Here is a 23,373-nt window from a genome sequence, read left to right as displayed (position 1 = left end):
CTTTGTATTTTATAATGCACACATTATGATGCATCATAGAATCATCGTACATCAGGCAGCTGAGTACATAAGCCGTGCAATTATGCAACTCATATTGAGGAGGTTGAAAAAAAAAATTAAAAATGATAACAAATAACAATAATGATAAGTTAAGAGAATACTGACATTTAACTCTGTCTTCAACAAATCCTTAAAGGCCTTCTTACCTGGCATTTCTTTCCTTGCGCGAAAATCTAGATGGTCGGACTCTTCGAATTGGTACCTCAGTAGGAGACTTCTGATCCTTTTCCAACTGTTGGTAATCAAAAAAATATCATGATTATTTTCAGATCATCAAATAAAATAAGATTCTTACATTCATGTTATGGTAATGGAAAACTTTCAATAAATTTTGTTTCCTTCGAGTGTGTGGAGTCCGTGGCGGATCCAGGATCAAAATTGTGGGGGAGGGAGGGGGTGGCTAACCTGAATTTTGTAAATATAGATAACATTCTGGGGAGAAACTAACCTGAAATTTATAAATATGTATGACACTTTTAAACAGATGTAGTCTGTAGCATGAACACAACGATCTTGAATATAAATTGAAGCATATATTCTCACTTGAATTAGTTTTTTTCAAAATATTGAGCAAAAGTGATCCTTTCATACATTTTTCAAGGTTTACCCTCAACAATGTGCTGAATATCCTTCCAATTATTCTCACTGAAGTGTTTCATTAAATACATATACCAAAGGCTTTTTTCCCATTGGGGGAAAAAAATTGCCAAAGTATTACTGCTCTCTGCCACATTTTGGTATACACAAGGCAGGTTTCTCGACCTCTGCAATGAGGTAATGAAAGAACAAATTTGTGTGTGTGTGGGGGGGGGGGTGACTTCAGCCTCCTCAGCACCCCCTGGATCTGCCAGTGTATGGAATGGAGACTTGCTTGAGATGAAGTGTTTGAGAAGTATAGTGGGCAGACAATGTACAGTGAGACAAATGTGGAGGTGAGGTAGCCAGCAGATGTGGATATAGCCATCCATTAGGGTAGACCAAAGTCTGTTGCACAAGGAAGAGAGCGCAAAAGATTGGCATAAATGGAGATTGGTTGTAAATTGGAAGGAAGAGGAAAAGAAAAGAAAGAAAGAAAAAAATATGAAGCTCTGTTATATATATATATATATATATATATATATATATATATATATATACCGTATATATATATATATATATATATATGTATATATATATATATATGTATATATATATATATATATGTATATATATATGTATATATATATATATGTATATATATATATATATATATTTTTTTTTCTTCTTTTCTTTTCTTTTTTCTTTTATAGTCGACAAAGGTGTTTGAGGTTGCCATGTAATGATGAAATGGGAGTAAACTAGCTCAACTGTTGGGTCCTGTTGTGAAAGTGCTGTACATTGCCTTTAATATGAGCAGTGTAGCAGGAGACAGAAATGACCACTTTATCTATGAGGTAGCTTTGACTCAACCATGGTCCTTATAAGGAGAAAAGGCCCTTTGATACATATGTACAACCACCAGTAACCTTCAAATACTTGTACATACATAAATACATATACCAAGGCTTTTTCCCCCTTACAAGGGAGGTACCCAAAAAGGAAAAGGCATAAAATCATTCCCACCCATTCCATCCCTGAATACACTCCACACCCCTCCACCCACCCTCTTATCTTAGCACCTTCTGGATGACGGGTCATCCCTGCACCTTGTCCACTGGCCTGGGTCAGAAGCAGTGTTGCAAGACACAGCACATCCACAGCAAGGCCGCTTCATTAAATCAGCGACCCCCCCTCTCTGTCCCCCCATGCAGAAAAGGAGAAGACGGGGAGAAATCCCTTCGGGCTGCGTCAAATTTTGCTCACACTACCTCACCCCCCATCCCCCTGCCCATTCCACCTCATGCATCACAATATCATCCATATACAGTACAACCATTCTCCATTCACCCGTCTTCTGTCCTCTCCCGTCCTTCCTCAACAGACATTTCCCTCTTCCCCAAAGCCCCCTTCACCCCATCCATCCACCTAATCCTAGGATGTCCCCTCCACATCTGCCTTCCATACCTCTTTTACTAGTCTTTCTTCACTCATTCTTTCCATGTGTCCAAACCATCCTAATGCTCTTTCATCAACCCTATCTCCCAACTCCCTTTCTATCCCCGTTCTCCTCCTTACCTCCTCATTTCTCACTCTATCTAGCCTAGTAACCCCCATCATACTTCTCAGAAACCTCATCTCAAACACATTCAAACTCCTTCTCTCTTCCTCTCTTATGTTCCATGTTTCTGCCCTATACAGTGCTGTTGGCACTATTACTCCTTCATACAGTCTCCTCTTAGCATCCATTCCCAAATGTCTATTCCTCATTACACTTTTTAATCCACCAAGGCATTTACTCGCTTCTCTCAATCTACATTCTACCTCTACCTCCACTCCACCTTTTCCTGCCACATTTGCACCCAAGTATCTAAAACTATCCACTTTCTCCAGTCGCTCTCCCTTAATGCTCACTTCCAGTCTCCTGCCACTTTCACCCCTTGAACATCTCATCACCTTACTTTTACCCACATTTATCTTCAGCTTTCTTCTACCACACACTCTCCCAAACTCTGTCACCAACTTCCTCAATCCCTCCTCCGATCCTGCCACAAGCGTAGAGTCATCCGCAAACAACAGCTGGCTCACCTCCCACTTTTCTCCATTTTCTTTAACCATCTCCAATTCCTGACCCACCATCCTTGCATTTACCTCTCGCACTACCCCATCCAATGTACAAGTTGAACAGCCATGGCGACATAACGCATCCCTGACGAAGTCCCACCTTTACCTCGAACCACTCACTCTCTCCATTTCTAATCCTGACACAAGCTCTACTACTCTCATAAAACTCTTCAGTTCCTAAAAGTTTTCCTCCTATCCCGTATATCCGCAAAACCTCCCACAGTGCCTTTCTGTCTACCCTGTCGTAAGCCTTTTCCAGATCCATAAAAACCCAAAAAACATCCTTCCCCTTTCCTATAGCTTTCTCACATATCTGTCTTACCACAAAAATCTAATCTACACAACCTCTACCCGTCCTAAATCCACACTGTTCCTCTCCTAATCCTCTCAATCAAGATCCTCCCATAAGCCTTCCCAACTACACTTAACAAGCTAATCCCTCTGAAACTACTACATTCACACTTGTCCCCTTTTCCCTTGTAAAGTGGAACTATTCAGGCACTCCTCCAGTCCCCCTTCAAATACAAATAAATAACTTGTTATGAATCCTAAGTACAAATTTCAAATAAAATGATACACAACAAATAATTCTTAATACTTTATCAAGCAGGGATTTCTCTGCCAAAGTAAAAATCATTACTAGATACCTTTGGGACACGAGTCTTGTGCAAGAAAAACTAAGTGCAAGAAACTGATGTAAGTAAAGCTACGACCACAGTTGAATGAAATCTACACATAACTAAATCTCTTTCATTTTATGCACTTCCCTAACACCAAATAAGAGTCCTTGCATTCTCCACATCTTCCCCACAACATAAATGAAAACTTCAAGTAGAGCCCACTCTCTTTAGACTTTATATAAAATCTCAAGTAATTTCTAAGTTTTCGAGGCACCAATGAGAAGTCGTAAATGCACATGATTAAACACTTTCTGGTGTAATACTGCCACCAGGTGCTGGCACCTTGAGGCAGCACCTCCTTGGGGAAGTGGGGACAGAAAGCAAAACAACATGTCTTCTCTGAGTGACTTATGGTCCTGCCTGGAGGATGTTGCCAGTTTCCTGGAGGCTGTAGGTCTTCTGCAAGAGAGACCAGGGGGCAACAGATTTATCAACTCATAGTCTTCACCAAGTTATTTGGGCTCCTATCCACCCAACAAAACTGTTGGTCCATTCACTCTTTGTCTTCTACTCATAACCTCTTCATTACAGTGACACATTTTACAGATTTTGTTCTAATTCATGCCAAATGATTTCATTCAGCTGAGGTCACTACATCTTCCTGAAGAGGGTAAAGTTACTTCAAGTAATTTGTCCACTACATCCTTTATAAATTTGTTCACCAAATTATTTTTTTAAGCTTAGGGCTGAAAGGACTATGTACTGTATTTTTAAAAATTTAAATCAGCTCTTAGGAATGCTTTCTACTATCAAAAGTAGAATTTTTCCTTACTTCACTAGTTAAAGAGGGTGGAGGGGGTGGGAGATGGGCCAGCTGTTGTTTGTTGACAGCAGTGCACTTGTGGCAGGATCAGAGGAGGGATTGAGGAAGTTGGTGATGGAGTTTGGGAAGGTGTGTGTGTGTGTGTGTGTATTTACCTAGTTGTATTCTATGGGAAGAAGAGCTATGCTCATGGTGTCCTGTATTTGTATCTCGCAACATCTAGTTTTTTCTTAAATTCATGTATGGTGTTTGGACACACTATTGTTTCATCCAATTTGTTCCAGACATCCACCACTCTGTGTGGAAAGCTCTTTTTTTTCAGATCTCTTCTATAACTATCCTTTTTGAGTTTCTTTTCATGTCCCCTTGCTTTTCTTCTATCCCAATCTAATAAGTCTTCTCTATCAAGGACTTCCATACCCTTCATAATTTTATAAATGGCAAACAGATCACCTCTTTCTCTTCTTTGTTCCAGGGTTGGCAATTCCAGTTTAGACAATCTTTGCCATATGTCAGCTTTGAAAGTGTTGGGGACATCTTTTTTGTTGCACTTTGGATCCTTTTTATTTTCCTTATATTCTTTTTTGTATTGGGTGTGACTAGTATTTTCTTTACCATTTCTTCATCCAAGTAATCAAAAGCCATCTTTATTGATCTTAACAAATTGTAGGTTTCTCTGACTATTTTGTTTATCTGTTTGTCTGGGGACACGTCTTTAGTTATGATTACTCCTAGGTCCTTTTTGGAACCAACTTTCTTTCCTTGTTTATTTATGCAATTATTTGTTTATTTATTTGTTTATTTTGTTTATATATGTATTTATTTATTTTATCTTATTTTATTCATTATTATTATTCCTTGGGGGATTAAAAAGTGTAATGAGAAATAGACATTTGGGAATGGATGCTAAGAGGAGATTGTATGAAGGAGTGATTGTACCAATAGCACTGTATGCAGCAGAAACATGAACATAAGAGAGGAAGAGAGAAGTTTGAATGTGTTTGAGATGAGGTGCCTGAGAAGTATCACAGGGGTTACTAGGCTGGATTGAATGAGAAATGAGGAGGAGAGGAGAGATTGGGGGTGAAAAGGGAGTTGGGGTATAGGGTTGATGAAAGAGTGTTGGGATGGTTTGGACACAAGGAAAGAATGAGTGAAGAAAGACTAGTAAAAGAGGTGTGGAAGGCAGAGGTGGAAGGATGAGATGGATGGATGGGGTAAATGGGGCATTGGGAAAAAGGGGAATGTCTATTGAGGAAGGACAGGAGAGGACAGAAGATAGGGGTGAATGGAGAATGGTTGTGTATGGATGATGCTGTGATGCATGAGGGATGAGTGGGTGGGGGATGGGGGGTGAGGAAGTAGGTGTGAAAAAATAAATTGACGCAGCCCAAAGGGATTTCTTCCCATCTTCTTTTCTGCATGAGGGGATGGAGATTTAATGAAGGGGCCTTGCTGTGGATGTGCTATGTCTTGTGGCACTGCTTCTGACCCAGGGCATTGGACAGGATGCAGGGATGACCCGTCATCCAGGAGATGCCACGATAAGAGGGAGGGAAGGGGGTGGATGGGAGTGGAGTATGTTGGAGATGGAATGGGTGGGAGTGGTTTTTATGCCTTTGTTTTTTGGCTACCTCCCTTGTAAGGGGGAGAAAGCCTTTGGTATACGTTTATGTACTAGTTATGTTTATGAAATTTACCGGTATATTTTACAGAAAGCCCACTATAACAGATACATTCAATTAGAAAAAACCTGGTAAAATTCTACTTTGTAACAGTATTAAGTATTTGCTACATTTGGTAAAACATTTAGAAATATGACCCTAAAACCTGATGTGGTAGTATAGTCTTTCCCCCTTCTTCTACCTGTCCCAAGACAATTTGCTTCACCTATGGAGGAACAGCGTCCAATGAAAGATCAAAATATTTTAAATCTAATCCTCTGTTAGGTAATATACATACAAACATACATATACCAAGGCTTTTTCCCCCTTACAAGGGAGGTAGCCAAAAAGAAAAAGGCATAAAATCATTCCCACCCATTCCATCCCTAAATACACTCCACTCCCCTCTACCTTTCCTCTTATCTTACCACCTCCTGGATGACGGGTCATCCCTGCATCCTGTCCACTGTTAGGTAATATACATATACCAAGGCTTTTTCCCCCTTACAAGGGAGGTACCCAAAAAGGAAAAGGCATGAATTCATTCCCACCCATTCCATCCCTGAATACACTCCACACCCCTACACCCTCCCTCTTATCTTGGCACCTCCTGGATGACGGGTCATCCCTGCACCCTGTCCACTGTTAGGTAATATAGCATTAAACATTTGTATTGGCTGGTGACATGTGGCTATTCAGCAGACCCACTGGCAAGTGGAAGGTAAAATTTCCGTTTCCAAGACCTCTCAATTACATCCTTCTCTTTAATCCACTCAGCTTCCACTCTGACCTTTGAACAACCACTACACCTTTTAACACTGATTGCTGGCAAGGGTTTACCCTCAGCCGAGTAAAATTGGATTCCTTGGGGTCGTGGGTCTCCAGTACGAGAGAACCAGGCAACAGATTGATTTAATAAAAAATCAAAGATGATGTACGAGTTCATTTATGGGAGATTTAATAATGAAGGGACAAATGATATGTATCTGCATGTGGTAGATCTGCAATACAGGTCTCAAAGTGGATGATCTTGCTACCATCTGTCTTCAAAATTCACCAACACCCCTACCTCCGTCTGGAGGAGCAGCCCTGATTCACCATGGTCTTTGGATCCTGTGTTGGACTTGCAATTGATAGCTATTTCCTTACCAGAAGAGAGCTCGGAGCTTGTAGACCGATCTATGGGTAATGCTGTGACTTTACATGCACATACACCCCTAACTTCCCGCCCACAAGAGTTGGAGTAACAACCCACAGCGCAGCAATACTGAAATTATTTCACCCCTGGTCAGGATTCAAACCCAGACCTCCACAGTGGCAGCTGGGAACTCTAACCACTGCGCCACAACCTGAGGGTCTGACACTTTGTATATCTTCTACATTTTCACATACGGACAGACAACTGGTCACTATTACATTCAGTCTAGTGTACAAATTATGAAGAAATTGTTCAAGAATAAAGTAAACAATTAAGCAGTAGCTCTACATGACTCCTGAACATGTTTGCTTAATTCTTTGTTATTATACGGGACCTGCAAGATGGACAGAAGTAGGAATACTCTCCCTGATTCTCAATTTCAAAACCTGTCAACCTCCTCACCTCCATTTGAAGGTGCAGCCCTGAGGTATTGAGACTTAGTCTCTTGACAGGGCCCAAGATATTGCTCTATCAACTCCAAGGGACTACCTTTCTTGTATAGGGGAAGAAGCCTATTGGTATATAGATGGAACTGGAACTCCCTTTTACTCCACCTTCTCACATAAGGTGAACTGACAACTGACAACTGCTCCCCTCCTCTTTCAACTTTCAGCCAGTGACATAAAAACAGTTCCAAACTCATACAACACAGAAAACAGAACAATTTTTTTTTTTTTTTTCCCAAAGTGATCTATGTGACCCCTGGGACCACTGCCATCTGTGGGTTTCCTGTCAGTGAAACTCAATGCAACAATTCCTAATGGAATTAATCTTTATAATTTCAAAATACCCACTATGTCTGCATACACACATTGCCTACACTTCCTTTATTTACATTTGTTAGATTAAAATTCAAAACTGTGTCAAGGTTGGGAGGCCTCCATATTGTGCCTCAGGGGTCCCTACAACCCAACCCTAGCAGGAAGTGTTTTATGGTGGAAATCACATAAAAGTTTCATTTTTCAACAACAGGTTTTGTCTTTGTAGGGAGGGAGGGAGGGGTGGTGAATGGGGGTGGAATGGGTGGGGGGTGGAATGGGTGGGGGTGGAATGGGTGGGGTGGAATGGGTGGGGTGGAATAGGTGGGGTGGAATGGGTGGGAGTGGAATGGGTGGGGGTGGAATGGATGGGAGTGGAATGGGAGGGAGTGGAATGGGAGTGCATTTGTGCTTTTTGACTTTGGCTACCTCTCTGATAAGGGGGAAAGAGCCCTTGGTATATGTATGTATGTATATGTCATTCCTGCCAGTTACAAAGCAATTTTGTTACATTAAGTAAAAGGAAGAAAGGAGATGAAGAAAAAAAAGTAAAGATGAAGATGACGAAGAAAAAGGTGAAGATAAAAAAGAAGATAATGATGAAGTATAAAGATGATTGGGATGGGGGGGGGGGGAGAGGGAGAGAGAGAAGTTGAAGATGGTTGGTTGTTATGGACTGTGGTATACTGGCATTTCTGTCCTTGTGGAAAATATCATGAAGATGAGGATGAAGAAAAAGAAAATCTGGAAAATGATTCATTTCCTTCAAATCCATCCGGAGCTGCATCTTTGAGGGGCTGACACTCCATCTCGTGACTAGGTCCAAATTCTTTCTACCAACTTTGACTATTTTCACCAACAAAACATTTTGACATAACAAGCAGACAATCAGTGACTTCACCCCTCTTCCTCTTTTTCCTCTTATTCTTCCTCCTCTTCTTCATCTTTCGCTTCTTCTCCTTCTTCTTCCTCCTCCTTCTTCTTCTTCCTCCTTCTTCCTGCTCCTCTTCCTCCTCTTGTTATCCAGTAAAAGAAACATACCCACACTAAGACGACACAGGCAACAGTTCAATGCTTATTCCCTGAGAGACGTAGGGGAGGACCCGAGGACTGCTGTTAGTTACTCTTAAAATTTTATCTGTATTTTCTTTATCCTTATTCTTATTATTTCTTTAATAGAGACAACCCTACATTACCCAAATCAAACTGTGAATAGTTTTACTATTATCTTCATCTTTATGTTTATTTTTATTTTTATTTATTAAGAGGGAGGGAGGGGTGGTGAATGGGAGTGGAGTACGTGGGGATGAAATGGATGGGAGTGGAGTTATACCTTTTGATCTTGGCTATTTCCCCTGTAAGGGGGGATAAAGCCCCTGGTATATGTATTTTTTCTTGTACATTATAAAGACATTAAACAAACCAGGCCTGTAAATGACCGAGATGATCACAACATCACTTCCAAAAACCCAGCACTCCTTACCTGTGCGAAGAAGGCCGCCCTTTGGGACACTGACGACGGCGTGTCTGGAGCCGACTCCGGAGTCGTCAGGTCCAGTCTCGGGTTGAAGGCTTCGGCGATACCTCCAGCAGCAGCAGCAGGCGAAGCCGAGGCAGTAGCAACAGTAGCACCGTCCTGTAGGAAGGCGGGGTTGATGGCCTCAACGCCCACGCCCACCGCCCCGTCCAGGTCCCTCAAGGAATCCGGCGAGAATCCGAAGGCACTGTGGCGTCGACGTTCCCTGCAAAAAGGGACACGCGTCAGGTCTGGTCGAGGCACGGGAGGGGGGGGCGTGTGGGGGGACAGAAATGGGAATGGGAAGTGTGTGAGGACAGAGGAAAGTGGGGGAAGGAGTTTGGGAGCAGAGAAATTAGAGGGGAGCCATGGTGGGGGGGGGCAGAGACGAATGGAGGGAGGATGTCATGACCAGAAAGGAGGGGGAGGGATTTGTGGGGGGGGGCAGTGAAAAGAGGGATTTGTGGGAGCAGAGGAATGAGGGGGAGGTGTTTGGGGGTAAAGACGAAAGGAGGGAGGAGTGTGGGGGGAAAGAAAAGAGGGGAGGCGTGTGTGTGGGAAGAGAAAGGAGAGGGATGCGTGTGGGAGTAGGGAAATTGGGGGAGGCGTACGAGTCAAGAGAAAGGAGGGATTAGACGTGTAGGGGGTGAGAAAGGAGTGTATGTGTGATTCAACATGTTCTTGGACTACGTGTTGGACTCGTGATCGACAGCTATTACTCTCATAGATGAGAGCTCAGAGCACACTAGCGGTTTGAACCGCGGCGGTTCAATTACAGTGTGAGTCAATGGAGGTGTTCACACACAACTGAGCAGTTTTTTCCTTGACTATGCGGTACCGCCGCGGTTTCCGCGCGGTTCAAACCGCTGGTGTGAACAGGGGCATTAGGAACATAAAGAAGAGAAGGAAAGGCTCGGGTGGAGGGCAAGTGCAAAGACGGACCATAGTTTGAGGTTGGACAGCAATAAAGGAAAAAGTTAGGAGTCGACAATTTAACTAAAAAATTTCGTTATCAAATGCAAAATAAATCAATGATTGAATACATAAACATTATAACGAAATAAAGATTATAATTATTTTGAAATTATCACTTGATATAATTATTATTCTCTATGTTATCAATATCATTATCTATATTTTTCAAAATAAAAGGAATTTTTTCTGAACTTTATACAAAAAAGGATGGATATACATTACTGATACTATTGTCACCCCTGACCCCAAAAACTAAATAAATAAATAAATAACAATAATATTATGAATAATAAAATATATATAAAATATTATTAGGTTATATTCTCAACCTCACAAAAACTTAAGATGAAAGGTTGTATAGTACCACACATCAAATGAATTACTGAGTGAATTAAATATATACCTAGGTATCTCGTATATTGTCGCGAATAACCAGCGCTTCTATCTATGATTCATAGGCAGAAATCATATTATAAAAGTTTCAATTAGGACAAAGTGAACATACAAAAATATATGAATGAATAAGTAAGTAGATAGATAAATAAATAAACAGACAAATGAGTAAGTGAATAAATAAATTAGGGCAGAATAAACATACAAAAATTAACAAATAGATAAATAAATAAGTAAACAAGTTCTCTTCCATATATTGAATACGAGATGTCGCTGGTTGAGGACACTTACCTGTCCGAGTCGGAGGGCGTGTCCATCCCTTCGGCGCTGGGAGGGCGAACCTTTGGCCTCACGCCGGGACTTCGAGCACCGGGGCGCTGGGGCGACAAGGGGCGCGGCTGGGGCGACAGCTCCCGGGCAGCCTCCATGCCCGCAATTCTCTCGGCTACACTTAGTGGTCGTTCCCCGGAACAGCGCCCCGAGCCGCCGCCCCCGCCGCCGCCGCCGCCACCGCCGCCGCTGAGGGCCTGCAGGGACGGGCTGAGGGGTCGCCTCGGGGGCTTGTCCCCGTCGCTGTCCCCCTCCTCGTGTCCCTGGGTCCTCCTGGAGCGGAGGATGGCGCCCAGCTCAGCGTCCATCTGGTCGAAGCGCCCGGGGGACGGGGTTCCTCGGCGCTTGAGGATGCCGTGTGGAGCCAACCCGGACGGCGACCTCCCGCGGAAGTGGATGACCGACTCCGGGGCAGAGTCGCTCCGGACGCGAGTCCCTGGGGAATCGGAATCAGCTCCTTCTTCGCCGTCGGAGACGTGGAGGCGGAGGCGGACGCCGTCGGTCGTGTCGCGTCGCTTCAGGATGGGGCGGAGTTCTCCCTCACCCTCGCTGTCGCACCTCGGAGACCTCTTCAGGATCGGTGTCGGGGAGATGACGCCCTCGGCGCGGTCCAAGTCCTCCCGACTCCTCCCGCCCTTGAGGATCGAGCGTGGACGGTCGTCCAGTTCGTCGTCCGTAGAGGACTTCTTCTTCAGGATCGGCTTGGGCTCGAAGTGGTCCAGATCTTCGATGCTACTCCTCTTCTTCAGGATGGGTCGTGGCTCGTTGTCCAAGGTATCGACGCTCGAGGCCCTCGAACTGCCCTTGCGCTTCAGGATGCTCGGGTGATGCTCCGGGGTCGCAGGTCGGTCGGGGGACAAAGTCGATATGTCTTCTCCCGAGGGTCGCCTCTTCAGGATACTCTGAAGGTCTGGGGATCTTGTGCGAGGAACATCACTCCCGTCCAAGGAACATCTTCGCGATCCTCCCTGACGGAGGATAGACCGATGTTCCGAACCTCGGACGGCCTCCTGGTGCGTCGCTTCCGAAGGCGCAGTCTCCCCTTCGTCGGTGAACCTGGCCGCCCTGAGGATGGGCACCACGTCCCGTGTGGGAGACTCCACTTCTTCAGAAGTTCGTCGTTTAAGTATTCCTTGAACCCCTTCGTCGGAGAGGGAGTTCTGGCTGTTCTCCTCGTTACCTTTGAAGGCACTTTGGTGCGGGGGCCCTGAAGGCACTCCAGTGGCGCTGGCACCGCTGCTGCCGGGGTCGTCGTCCAAGATGGAGACTTGGGCGACGCGGCTGAAACGGACTTCGCTGGCGGTGCTGCTGTTCACTTCCTCCTCCACAGCCAGCCACTGACTCTTCTTACTACGTCCCTCAGAGCCCCCGCCCCAGTTTTTCTGACCCGTGTCTGCGGGTGGAGGCGGCAAGCGAGGCGACGACGCCGCCGCAGAGGCACTGGCCTCCAACTTGGCACCCTCGGCGAGGAGTGCCTCTCTCGATCTCGACCCAGTCGCCGGGGTCGTTGTCGCCAGCGTCGCCGCCTTCTTCTTCGCCAGGTTGACCGTGAGGTACTCCTCGCACTCGTGAACGACTGTGTCCAGGCTCTCTTCTACAGGTGCTGGACTCTCGTCGCCCTTGGAAGGGGCGTTGGTGCTTGCACTTGAGACGATGTGGTCGGCCTTGGAGAGAGTGTCCCAGGCCTTGGACGTAAGGGCATCAAGGCGTGCCGCCACGGCGTCAGTCTCTCCGTTGGTCGCCGTACTACCAGACGACGATCCTTGAGCCATGGGTGCTGCGTTGGAGGGCGAGGTGGGTCTCAAAGCTACTGGGGAGTGCGGGGCGGCGCTGGAAGTCTCCCCCGTGCTGCTACTGCTACTCCCACTCGTCGAATCAAACTTGATATTCAAGTCCGATTTGGAGAGCCGATCTCCCTTCTTCGATCTCAAGTCCCGAAGGAAGTCGAGTTTGGGGTCATCTCGCTTCTCCCTCCGAGCGGCCATGAAGCAGGTCCCGATGTCCGTGGGCTTCCTGAGGGAGGACCGGAGGGCGGACGGCCGGACGCTCTCAGGCCCCAGGGGCGGCTTCTCAAGAACCACTGAGGAAGGGCGCGAGTTGGACGGCGTGTTCACTACTCCGGGGGAGGCCAGGCCCGTCTTGTCCCTTGGGCGAAGAACCTCGGGGATTTCCGGTTTGCGCAGAGGGGCCAACTTCGGGGGGACTTTCCGACCAGTGGCGGCGGCTCCTTCTCCTCCTCCTCCCCCTCCTCCTCCCTGGCCTTCGGCAGCGTCCTCGGATGGACGTTTTGAAGATTCGACGGTCCGCCACTCTGTGATACAAGACCTGTTACGGTTATCGAGAGTGGAAGGCGCGGAGTGAGTTCCTGAAGGCAGAGCACCCAGGTCGCTACTGACGGAGGCGAGCCCCTGGTGATCCTGCTGCGCCTCTGATACTGCTGCTGCTGCTGCGGCGGCGGCGGAAGTCGTGCTTGGGGTGGTCTGCGAGTTCGAGGAGGACGGCTGCGAAGAGGAACCGCCTGACGAAGGGGTCGTTGGCGGGACTGTGGGCTTCAGGTGCGAAGTGGGCGGACTGGCGGGGGGCGTGATGCGAGAAACGACATTGCGTACCACGTCCGGCGTCTTCAGAGGCTCCGAGGAGAGCACGGGGGCGGCGCCCCCTCCCACTGGCGACAGGGGCGGGGCTCGGCGCCGGCGACGGCGGGGGGTCTCCTCTGTAATGCAAACAAAACAAAAATTGGTGAGTAACTGAACCAACAATTGGAAACAACACAATGCGCGCGCGCGCGGGCGTGTGTGTGTGTGTGTGTGTGTGTGTGTGTGTGTGTGTGTGTGTGTGTGTGTGTGTGTGTGTATGCGTGTGATTCACCATGGTCTTGGATCACGTGTTGGACCCGTAATCGACAGCTATTACCCTCCCGGAAGAGAGCTTAGAGCATATGACTGATCTATGGGTAATGCTGTGACCTTACACGCACACCCAACTCCCCGCCCACGAGAGTTGGAGTAACAACCTGCTGCGCAGTGATACTGAAATTATTTAAGCTCTGAGCGGGATTCGAACCCGGACCGCCGTAGTGGCAGCCAGGAACTCTACCAACTGCGCCAAGAGTTGTGTGTGTGTGTGTGTGTGTGTGTGTGTGTGTGTGTGTGTGTGTGTGTGTGTGTGCATTAAACATACACAATGTCCTAACAATGTAGATATATGGAGAGAAATACAACCTTTACAAAACATTCTTGAATAAAAAAAAATTAAGAAAATTTTGAATGAAAATTTTTTTTTGGCTCAAACTGAACCCACATCAACAACAGAAGACAAATATAACGAACTCAGTGAAACACTTGATTGGTTAGGTTCTATCTACACGTCGATTTCATTCAGCTACAAGTTGTACTGATGTGTTCCAAAGTTCGACAAGTAGATGTTGATCCTGTGTTGCAAATGTTGCATGAAAATTAGTACTTCACTGAAACAGTGAAGAAAAATGGTCAGTATGCTTCGGCGCCTTGCACATAAAGACAACTGCCGGCTAACTTTGAGAAAATTCTCTCCGTTATTGGAAAATTCTCTCTTTCGCAACTCTCCAATATTCGGAACGGGAGAAGAGGTTTTTAATTCGGCGAGAGTAAGAGAGTAAGAGAGAGAGAGAGAGAGAGAGAGAGAGAGAGAGAGAGAGAGAGAGAGAGAGAGAGAGAGAGTCGCAAATATCTTCACGTTTATTATTAACTTTGTTAGTCTCAGATAATTTGACTGATTATATTCATTTCGTTACCATTAACAGTTATCAGTAATTCTTCTTCTATTTATTCATCTATTTCCCCATGTTTATCAACATGCTTTCTCAGATTATTTTTAAATGTCGACAGGCTTGATATATTTCATTCTGGCTAAAGCTGATACATTTCATTCTTTTAACAACAATGATGATAATAACAATAGTACATACATACATACATATACCAAAGGCTTTTTCCCACTCACACGGGGGCTAACCAAAAAGAAAAAGGCATAGAAATCACTCCCACCCACTCCATTTCCCATATATTCCACTCCCCTCCACCCTCCTCCCTCCCTCCTATCTTGACACCTCCTGGATGACGGGTCATCCCTGCATCCTGTCTACTGCCCTGGGTCAGAAGCAGTGTCGCAAGACACAGCACATCCACAGCAAGGCCGCTTCATAAATTCGGCGACACCCCCCCCTCTCCGTCCCCTCATGCAGAAAAGAAGACGGGGAGAAATCCCTTCGAGCTGCGGCAATTTTTTTCTCATACACACTTCCTCACCCCCCATCCCTCACCCACTCCCCCTCATGCATCACAGCCTCATCTATACACAACCCTTCTCCATTCACCTCTATCTTCTGTCCTCTCCCGTCCTTCCTCTACAGACATTCCTCTCTTTTGTAAAGCCCCTTTCATCCCATCCATCCATCTCATCCTAGGACGCCCCCTCATATTCACGCCTTCCACCTCTGCCTTCCACACTTCTTTTACTAATCTTTCTTCACTCATTCTTTCCATGTGTCCAAACCACAATAGTAATAAAATAAAATAAAATAAAATTTGCAATAAGATAACGATAATACTAATGACAATAAAAATAGTGATAATAATAATAACAATAACAACATTAACAACAATACAAATCTGATATCTGAGAAAGGTTGGTACCTCTGGCAATGATGTCCAGTCCGAAGGGACGACCCTACATTCCGATGTAAAAAAAATATATATATATATATATATATATATATATATATATATATATATATATATATATATATATATATATAATAATAATAATAATAATAATAATAATAATAATATACCACAATTATATATATATATATATATATATATATGTATATATTGAGAGAGAGAGAGAGAGAGAGAGAGAGAGAGACGTAAAAAATATATTAAAAAAACATCACTTACTAATTTTATTTTCATCCTCAATTATTTTATCTGTTCGATTTTTATTCTGAACTTTGTAAACGCTAACGGTTGGTAGCCCTGTTCAGCCGGGCAGGAAAGCGGAGGGAAAAAAATGTCAACCGTCGGCTCGGCCATTCCAATCCTTTTCGTATATTTCACAAATAGATTCATAAATCATTACATTAACAAATATATAAATTAATATATAAACGAATCAATAAGTTAACTATTGAAGAATAAATCAATAATCTGATCAATAAAAAACAATCAAATAAAATACAACATATGAAATCTTACGATCTTTTTACATCCAACAGACCCAACCCAGCACTGAATTTCAGGATACAGTATATGTCAGTCTCTTATCCACTTAAGCTGAAACGCTGAAATTACACACACACATACACAATGTAAATTCGCCATACTAATAACGTCATTTTGAAAAAAAATATTCATAACTGAAGCAAATTATTGATGTTCAAAACAAGATCCTTCCTTTAGAATATCTCAATTCTTCTCACGAGTTGATGTCTTTCCCTCAGTTGGTTCAACCTCTCTCCTGAATAAAATCACCTGCCGTCAGGTAGAATAAATCAATCAGATACAGTGTGTGTGTGTGTGTGTGTGTGTGTGTGTGTGTGTGTGTGTGTGTGTGTGTGTGTGTGTGTGTGTGTGTGTGTGTGTGTGTGTGTGCGTGATTCACCATAGTCTTAGATCACGTGTTGGACTCGTGATCGACTTTGTTTGTGTGTGTGTGTGTGTGTGTGTGTGTGTGTGTGTGTGTGTGTGTGTGTGTGTGTGTGTGTGTGTGTGTGTATGTGTGTGTGTGTGTGTGCGTGTGTGTATGTGTGTGTGTATGTGTGTGTGTGTGTGTGCGTGATTCACCATAGTCTTAGATCACGTGTTGGACTCGTGATCGACTTTGTTTGTGTGTGTGTGTGTGTGTGTGTGTGTGTGTGTGTGTGTGTGTGTGTGTGTGTGTGTGTGTGTGTGTGTGTGTGTGTGTGTGTGTGTGTGTGTGTGTGCGTGTGTGTGTGTGTGTGTGATTCACCATGGTCTTGGATCACGTGTTGGATTCGTGATCTACTCGTGTGTGTGTATGTGTGTGTGTGTGTGTGTGTGTGTGTGTGTGTGTGTGTGTGTGTGTGTGTGTGTGTGTGTGTGCGTGCACTACATTCCTTCACGTTTCGACCAGTCTTGATCACAGAGAATGCAACTAAATCTCAAAACTATACTCTATAACCAAACTCGGGTTCATCTTCCTGGATAGTTGAGAGACTATACTCGTAGGGTTACGTTCTTTGATTTGGGCCAGGAGGCGCTGAGTAGCTGCGGCCGAAGCCATCACCTCTTTGGGGACTATTGGGGCATGTAACAGCCACTGCTGTGAATCGAAGAGGAGTGCGGGATTTGAACCCACATCAAAGCGAATGCCACCAACGCACGGTATGTACGAGTACACTTTGATTAACAAATACGTCCATCCTGGTGATATGTACTACGCCATTTTGTTAATACGCTTAATGTACAATGTCTTCCTAACCTTGGAGGTGTCCATCTTCGGGATCCGGGTTCTGTGATACCAACAAGTGTACTAAATCAATCCCTATCGCCCGCCCTCTCTCTCTCTCTCTCTATTTCTCTATTTCTCCTTCAGATTATTTTTCTCGCGTTTTCTCTCACACTCATTCTTTCACATTCTCATATTCTCTCTCTCCCTCTTATTGTCTCTCAGTCTCTCTCTCTCCTATCATCTCTCGCAAATGCTTTCTTTCTCACATTCTCCGCCCCTCTCTCTCTCTTATAGTCTCTCACACTCTCTCTCTTATAGTCTCTCACACTCTCTCTCTTATAGTCTCTCACACTCTCTCTTATAGTCTCTCACACTCTCTCTTATAGTCTCTCACACTCTCTCTTATAGTCTCTCACACTCTCTCGCACACTCTCTCACATTCTCCACCCCTCTCTCTCTTATACTCTAAGTCTCTCTCTCGTATTCTCTCTCTCTCTCTCTCTCTTCTATTCTCTTTCTCGAAGAATTACCCAGGTGTTCTTTCCAGCTCCCCACCTGGGGGCAAAGCGGGTTGATCCCCCATATACATAAAGACTCCCAAACTACGTATCACCCCGCCCCCGCCCACAAGAAGACGCTAAGCTGATTACGTAACAGCCCTTCCATCTACGTCCCCTGTTTTATTTGTTCATTCGTTCAATTATCTATTTAACATTGATTCGTTTATCGATTTATCTATTTTAGTTATTTTTAGGAATAGTTAATTTATTTATCTATTATTTTATTAATTCATTTAACCAAATATTTATTCATTTATTAATTACTCATTTCTTAATATCTTCATTCATTTAGGTAAACTATTTATAGACACGTCATACTACGAAGCTACTGGAGCGCAAACTTCCCTAAGGTTTACAACATCTCACCTGTGTTGTTATTATTACGCCTTTTCATGATACAGAACAACAAAGCATATGAGGAAGCCAACCGCATGTGTGTGTGTGTGTGTGTGTGTGTGTGTGTGTGTGTGTGTGTGTGTGTGTGTGTGTGTGTGTGTGTGTGTGTGTGTGTGTGTGTGTGTGTGTGTGTGTGTGCGCGCGCGCGTATGTGGGTGTGTGGGTGTATTAGTGCGTGTGTGCGCGTGCGTGTGTACGTGTGTGGGTGGGTGGATGAGTTCGCGCGCGCGTATGTGTGGGTGTATTTGTGCGTGTGTGCGAGTGCGTGTGTGTGTATTTACCTAGTTGTATTTACCTAGTTGTATTTTACGGGAAGGGGAGCTATGCTCGTGGGGTCCCGTCTTCATATCTCATTTTATCTAAACTATTTTTAAATTCATGTATTGTTTTTGCACACACCACTTTCTCATCTAACTTGTTCCAACTGTCTATTACTCTGTGAGGAAAGCTGTTCTTTTTAAAATCTCTTCTATAGCTGTCTTTTTTTATTTTCTTTCCGTGTCCTCTTGTATTTCTGTCATCCCATTTTATCAGATTCTCTCTATCAGTAATTTCTATGCCTTTCATGATTCTGTAAATAGCTATCAAATCTCCTCTCTCTCTTCTTTGCTCTAGTGTCTGTAGTTTAAGTTTTTGTAGTCTCTCTTCATATGATAGTTTTGAGAGTGTTGGTGCCAGTTTTGTAATTGCTCTTTGTATCCTTTCAAGTTTTTTTATACATTTTTTTGTACTTGGTGACCATATCGTTGCTGCATATTCCAATCTTGGTCTTATCAGGGTGATTAGGATTTTCCTCACCATTTCTTCATCCAGGTATGTAAATGCCACTTTGATTGTTCTTATTAAATTATAAGTTTCTCCAAAAATCTTATTTATATGTTTCTCAGGTGACATATTATTCATAACAATGACTCCCAGGTCCTTCTCATTTTCTACTTTTTTTATTCCTTCTTCTCCCAAATTATATGATCCTGCTATTCTGTTTTTGCTTTTTCCAAATTCCATTATACTACACTTTTTTGTATTGAACTCCATCTCCCACTTCCTACTCCATTCTTGTACTTTATTTAGATCCCTCTGTAGTGATTCACAATCTTCTTCAGTTTTCACTCTTTTCAGTAGTTTTGCATCATCTGCAAAGAAGCTCATATAGCTTTCAATTCCTTCATCCATATCATTAATATATATAGCAAACATTATTGGGGCCAGAACTGTTCCCTGCGGGACACCGCTTATTACTTCATTCCATTTTGAGTGCTGATCTCTTATCACTACTCTCATTTTTCTTTCTTGCAAAAAGTCTTCCATCCAATTTAGCAATTTACCTTGTATTCCTCCTTCATATTCTAATTTCTTAAGCAACTTCTTATGTGGTACTTTGTCAAAAGCTTTTTTTAGGTCTAGAAATGCACAATCAGCCCATCCATCTCTTTCTTGTATTATATCTATTAGCCTTGAATAGAAACATATTAAATTGGTGATGCATGACCGTCCTTGTCTGAATCCAAATTGCCTTGGATTTAGTACATTGTTTTTTTCCAAGTATTTTACCCATCTACTTTTGATAATTCTTTCACAAATTTTTGCTATTGTACTTGTTAGAGAGACTGGTCTATAATTGGTAGGTTCTTCTTTATTTCCTCCTTTATATATAGGTACTATATTTGCTTTTTTCCAATCTTCTGGAACTTTTCCTTCTTTTAAGGAACTGCTTATTATGCTATGTATTTTGTCTGCCAGTTCATTCCTGCATTCTTTCAGAATCCAGTTTGCTATTTCATCTGGCCCATGCGATTTTCTGACATCAAAATTACCCAAGTGTGTCAATATTTCATTCTTTGTTACTTCTATTTCTTCCATAGGGGGGACTTTTTCTTTCCACTCAATCTCTTCAGGTTGTATATTTTCCCTTGTAAACACTGATTTAAAATGTTTGTTCATAATTTCTGCCATTTCCATTTCCTCAGTGTATTCAACTCCTCCTTGTCTCAATTTCTCCAAGTCTTGTTTGTTTTTCAGTTTATTGTTTACAAATCTGTAGAATAGTTTTGGTTGATCTTTACACTTTTCTATAACATCTTTTTCATATTTTCTTTTTTTCTCTCTGCACTTTTGTACATATTCATTTCTATAACCAGTATATATTTTCCATTTTTCAGGTCTTCTGTCTTTTTTCCATCTGGTCCAGGCTTTGTCTCTTTTGTCTTTTAACTCCCTACAACTTTTGTTGTACCAGCATTTTACATATTCTTTTTCTTGTTTTTGTCTTGGGACATACTTTTCCACTCCTTTTTTGTAAATTTTTGTCAAAATATTCCATTTCTCTTCCACTGATGTTTCTTCTTTGTATATTTCTTCCCAGTTTTCTTGTTGGAAGAATTCTCTTATTTTATCAAAGTTTGTTTTTTCATACATCATTCTTCCTTTTCTATATTGTTCATTTCTTTTCATATATTTTTCTTCATTAAGTTCCAGTTCAATCAATATGTGGTCACTTTTACCTATTGGTGTTTTATATTCAATCTTGTCCACTATTCTAGGTTCAGATGTAATTATTAAGTCTAGCCTCGATGGTTCTTCTTCATTTCTATACCTAGTGTTCTCTTGTATCCATTGTGTCATTGAATGGTCAGTAATCATCTCAAGTAGAGCATTTCCCCATGAGTCATCACCACTCTTTGCTGTCATTTCTTCCCAGCAGATTTCTTTGCAATTAAAGTCGCCCATCATAACTATTCTTCCTCCGTCTTCCATTATTTTAGTTAATGCTATCTTTGTGTCCTCTAACATACTTTTATATTCACTCTCCTCCCATGAGGCTGTTTTCGGAGGCACATAATTGATCACAAATTTTCTGCTCTTCTTATCTCTGTCTTCCACTTCTATCATAATCATCTCTACTGTATTCTTTCCATATATGACACCTTTCACGTTTATATCCTTCTTAGTCAGGAACATAACTCCACCCCCTTGCTTTTTCTCTCTGTTTCTAATCCAATAATTGTATGCATCATGTCCTACACTGTTGGGTGGTAGTGGGCCTTTTAATTTTGTTTCTACAATTCCCATTATGTCCGGTTCTTTTTCTTTCAAATAATCATTCAGCTCATTCAATCCTGTTATTAATCCATCTATATTTGTGTAAGACACTCTTAGTTTTCTGCCACTTCCATTGTGTTCTCTGTTTCCCTTATGTTTTTCTTTTGTATGTCGAACTTCCTTAGTTTCATGTTCACTACTCTCCAATAGAATCTCTCTTTCTCTGACTCCGTTCTGTTCTCGTTTTTTGTCTTAGCTTCCAGTCTTTTCTGCTTTTCTTCCTCTCTTTCCTCTTTATTCATTTCTCTTTTTATCCATATCTTTTTGTGTTGTTCACTTGTTGCTAGTTTCCCTGTTTTGGATAAGATATTCTCTGCCGTTGTTTGTGACTTGAATTTAATCTTAATTGGTCTGGTCTTGTCTGTGCTATACTTTCCGAGTCTAAATTTCTCTTCGATTTGTTTCGTAATTCCTGGTTCATCTACCTGAACTGATTCTAGTAATTGGCTTACTTTTTCATTTTCCTCTTTGATTCTTGTGGTTCTATCTGTGTTGTGTTTCTCTTCCAATCCTAATATAATTATACATTTCTTCTTGTCTGCTAAATCCCTTACTATATTCTCCTTTTGTCTCATCACTTTAATAACTGAGTCTTCAGTATGTTCTTTCAATTGCTGTTTGACTATGTCAGTGAATGAAATCTTATTTCCTTCTTGGGTTTGCTTCCAATTTTTACTTTCTTTAGCTATTGTTTCTCTGTTTTCTTTACTATTCTTCTTCAATTCCTCATTCTCCCCCTTTACCTCTCTTAACTGTCTTTTTAGTTCTTCTATTTCATCAGTTAAGTTTTTTATTCGCCTTTTCCAGTTCTTCCAATCTTTCAACCCTTTTTAAAATGGTGTTCATATGACCTAACCTACTCTCCAAGTCCTCGATCACCTTATCAACCTTCATCTCTAGTCTTGTCAGTCGGGGGGGGTTTGAGTCCCCCCCACTCTCTTTAAATCCCTTGAAAATATTCTCATCACTTTCTGCTATATTGCTCCTATCTATACCTCTAATCTTCACATTCCTATTAGACATGTTATCATCCAACTCGTCTTGGGGTCTTTTGTCTACCCGGCGGCCCGTCAGGGCCATTTCCTCCACCTCATTACCTTCCATTTCCCCAGTAATCCCTCCCCCTCTCCTCTTTCCTTACTTTCCCTCTACCTCACGAGCAATTCCCCCCCCCTGCAAATACAAAAAGGCACTTCTCTTTGCGTTGGTATCCACAATCTGCACTTTTCTTCAGAGCGTTCGTCAAGCCGTCCGTTCGTTGAAAGTGTGTGTGTGTGTGTGTGTGTGTGTGTGTGTGTGTGTGTGTGTGTGTGGGCGCGCGCGCAAACACACACACACACACACACACACACACACACCTCTCATGGCGCTGTGGTTAGAGCTCTGGCCTGCCACTACGGAGGTTCCGGGTTCGATCCTCGCCCGGGGCTGAAATAATATCAGTATCGCAGCGCTGAGGGGTGTTACTCCAACTTTCGTGGGCGGGGAGTTGGGGGTGTGTGTGTGTGCAAGGTCATAGCATTACCCATAGATCGGACCTACGAGCTCTGAGCTCTCTTCCAGGAGGGAAATAGCTGTCGATCACGAGTCCAACACGTGATCCAAAAGACCAAGTGAATACACACACACACAGCTACATCTTTAATCCCCTATATTTTTCTCTTCTCACCTCTCACTCACCCTCTCCCCATCTCTCTCTTCCTATCTCTCTCTGGCCTCCTTATGGGTCAAAAGGTCTCCCTTCTGTAAGATTATCCAATGAATTTTAATAGAAAAGAAATATATTTTTGAGTGAACAAACAATCTTGCGATGATGGTAGACGTGCGGAGC

The 23,373-nt window shown here is 43.1% G+C and overlaps 1 protein-coding gene across 4 annotated transcripts in view; it reads right to left on the bottom strand.

Moving 5' to 3' along the window:
• LOC143028277 (uncharacterized) overlaps positions 1 to 23,373 on the bottom strand; it is a 1,448,808-nt gene that overhangs the window by 365,269 nt on the left and 1,060,166 nt on the right. For all 4 annotated transcript variants that reach the window (XM_076190136.1, XM_076190134.1, XM_076190135.1 and 1 more), the window contains exons 10-12: positions 10,999 to 13,750; positions 9,307 to 9,565; positions 207 to 292 (exon numbers count right to left, since the gene is read on the bottom strand). In XM_076190136.1, the coding sequence (XP_076046251.1) occupies positions 207 to 292; positions 9,307 to 9,565; positions 10,999 to 13,750 (3,097 nt within the window). The remainder of the gene's footprint in view (positions 1 to 206; positions 293 to 9,306; positions 9,566 to 10,998; positions 13,751 to 23,373) is intronic.

This window comes from Oratosquilla oratoria, chromosome 9 (genome assembly GCF_046742065.1).
Source record: "Oratosquilla oratoria isolate Oo_2021 chromosome 9, ASM4674206v1, whole genome shotgun sequence".
NCBI classification, from domain to species: Eukaryota; Metazoa; Arthropoda; class Malacostraca; order Stomatopoda; family Squillidae; genus Oratosquilla; species Oratosquilla oratoria.
This window is presented reverse-complemented; position numbering and strand designations above follow the sequence as displayed.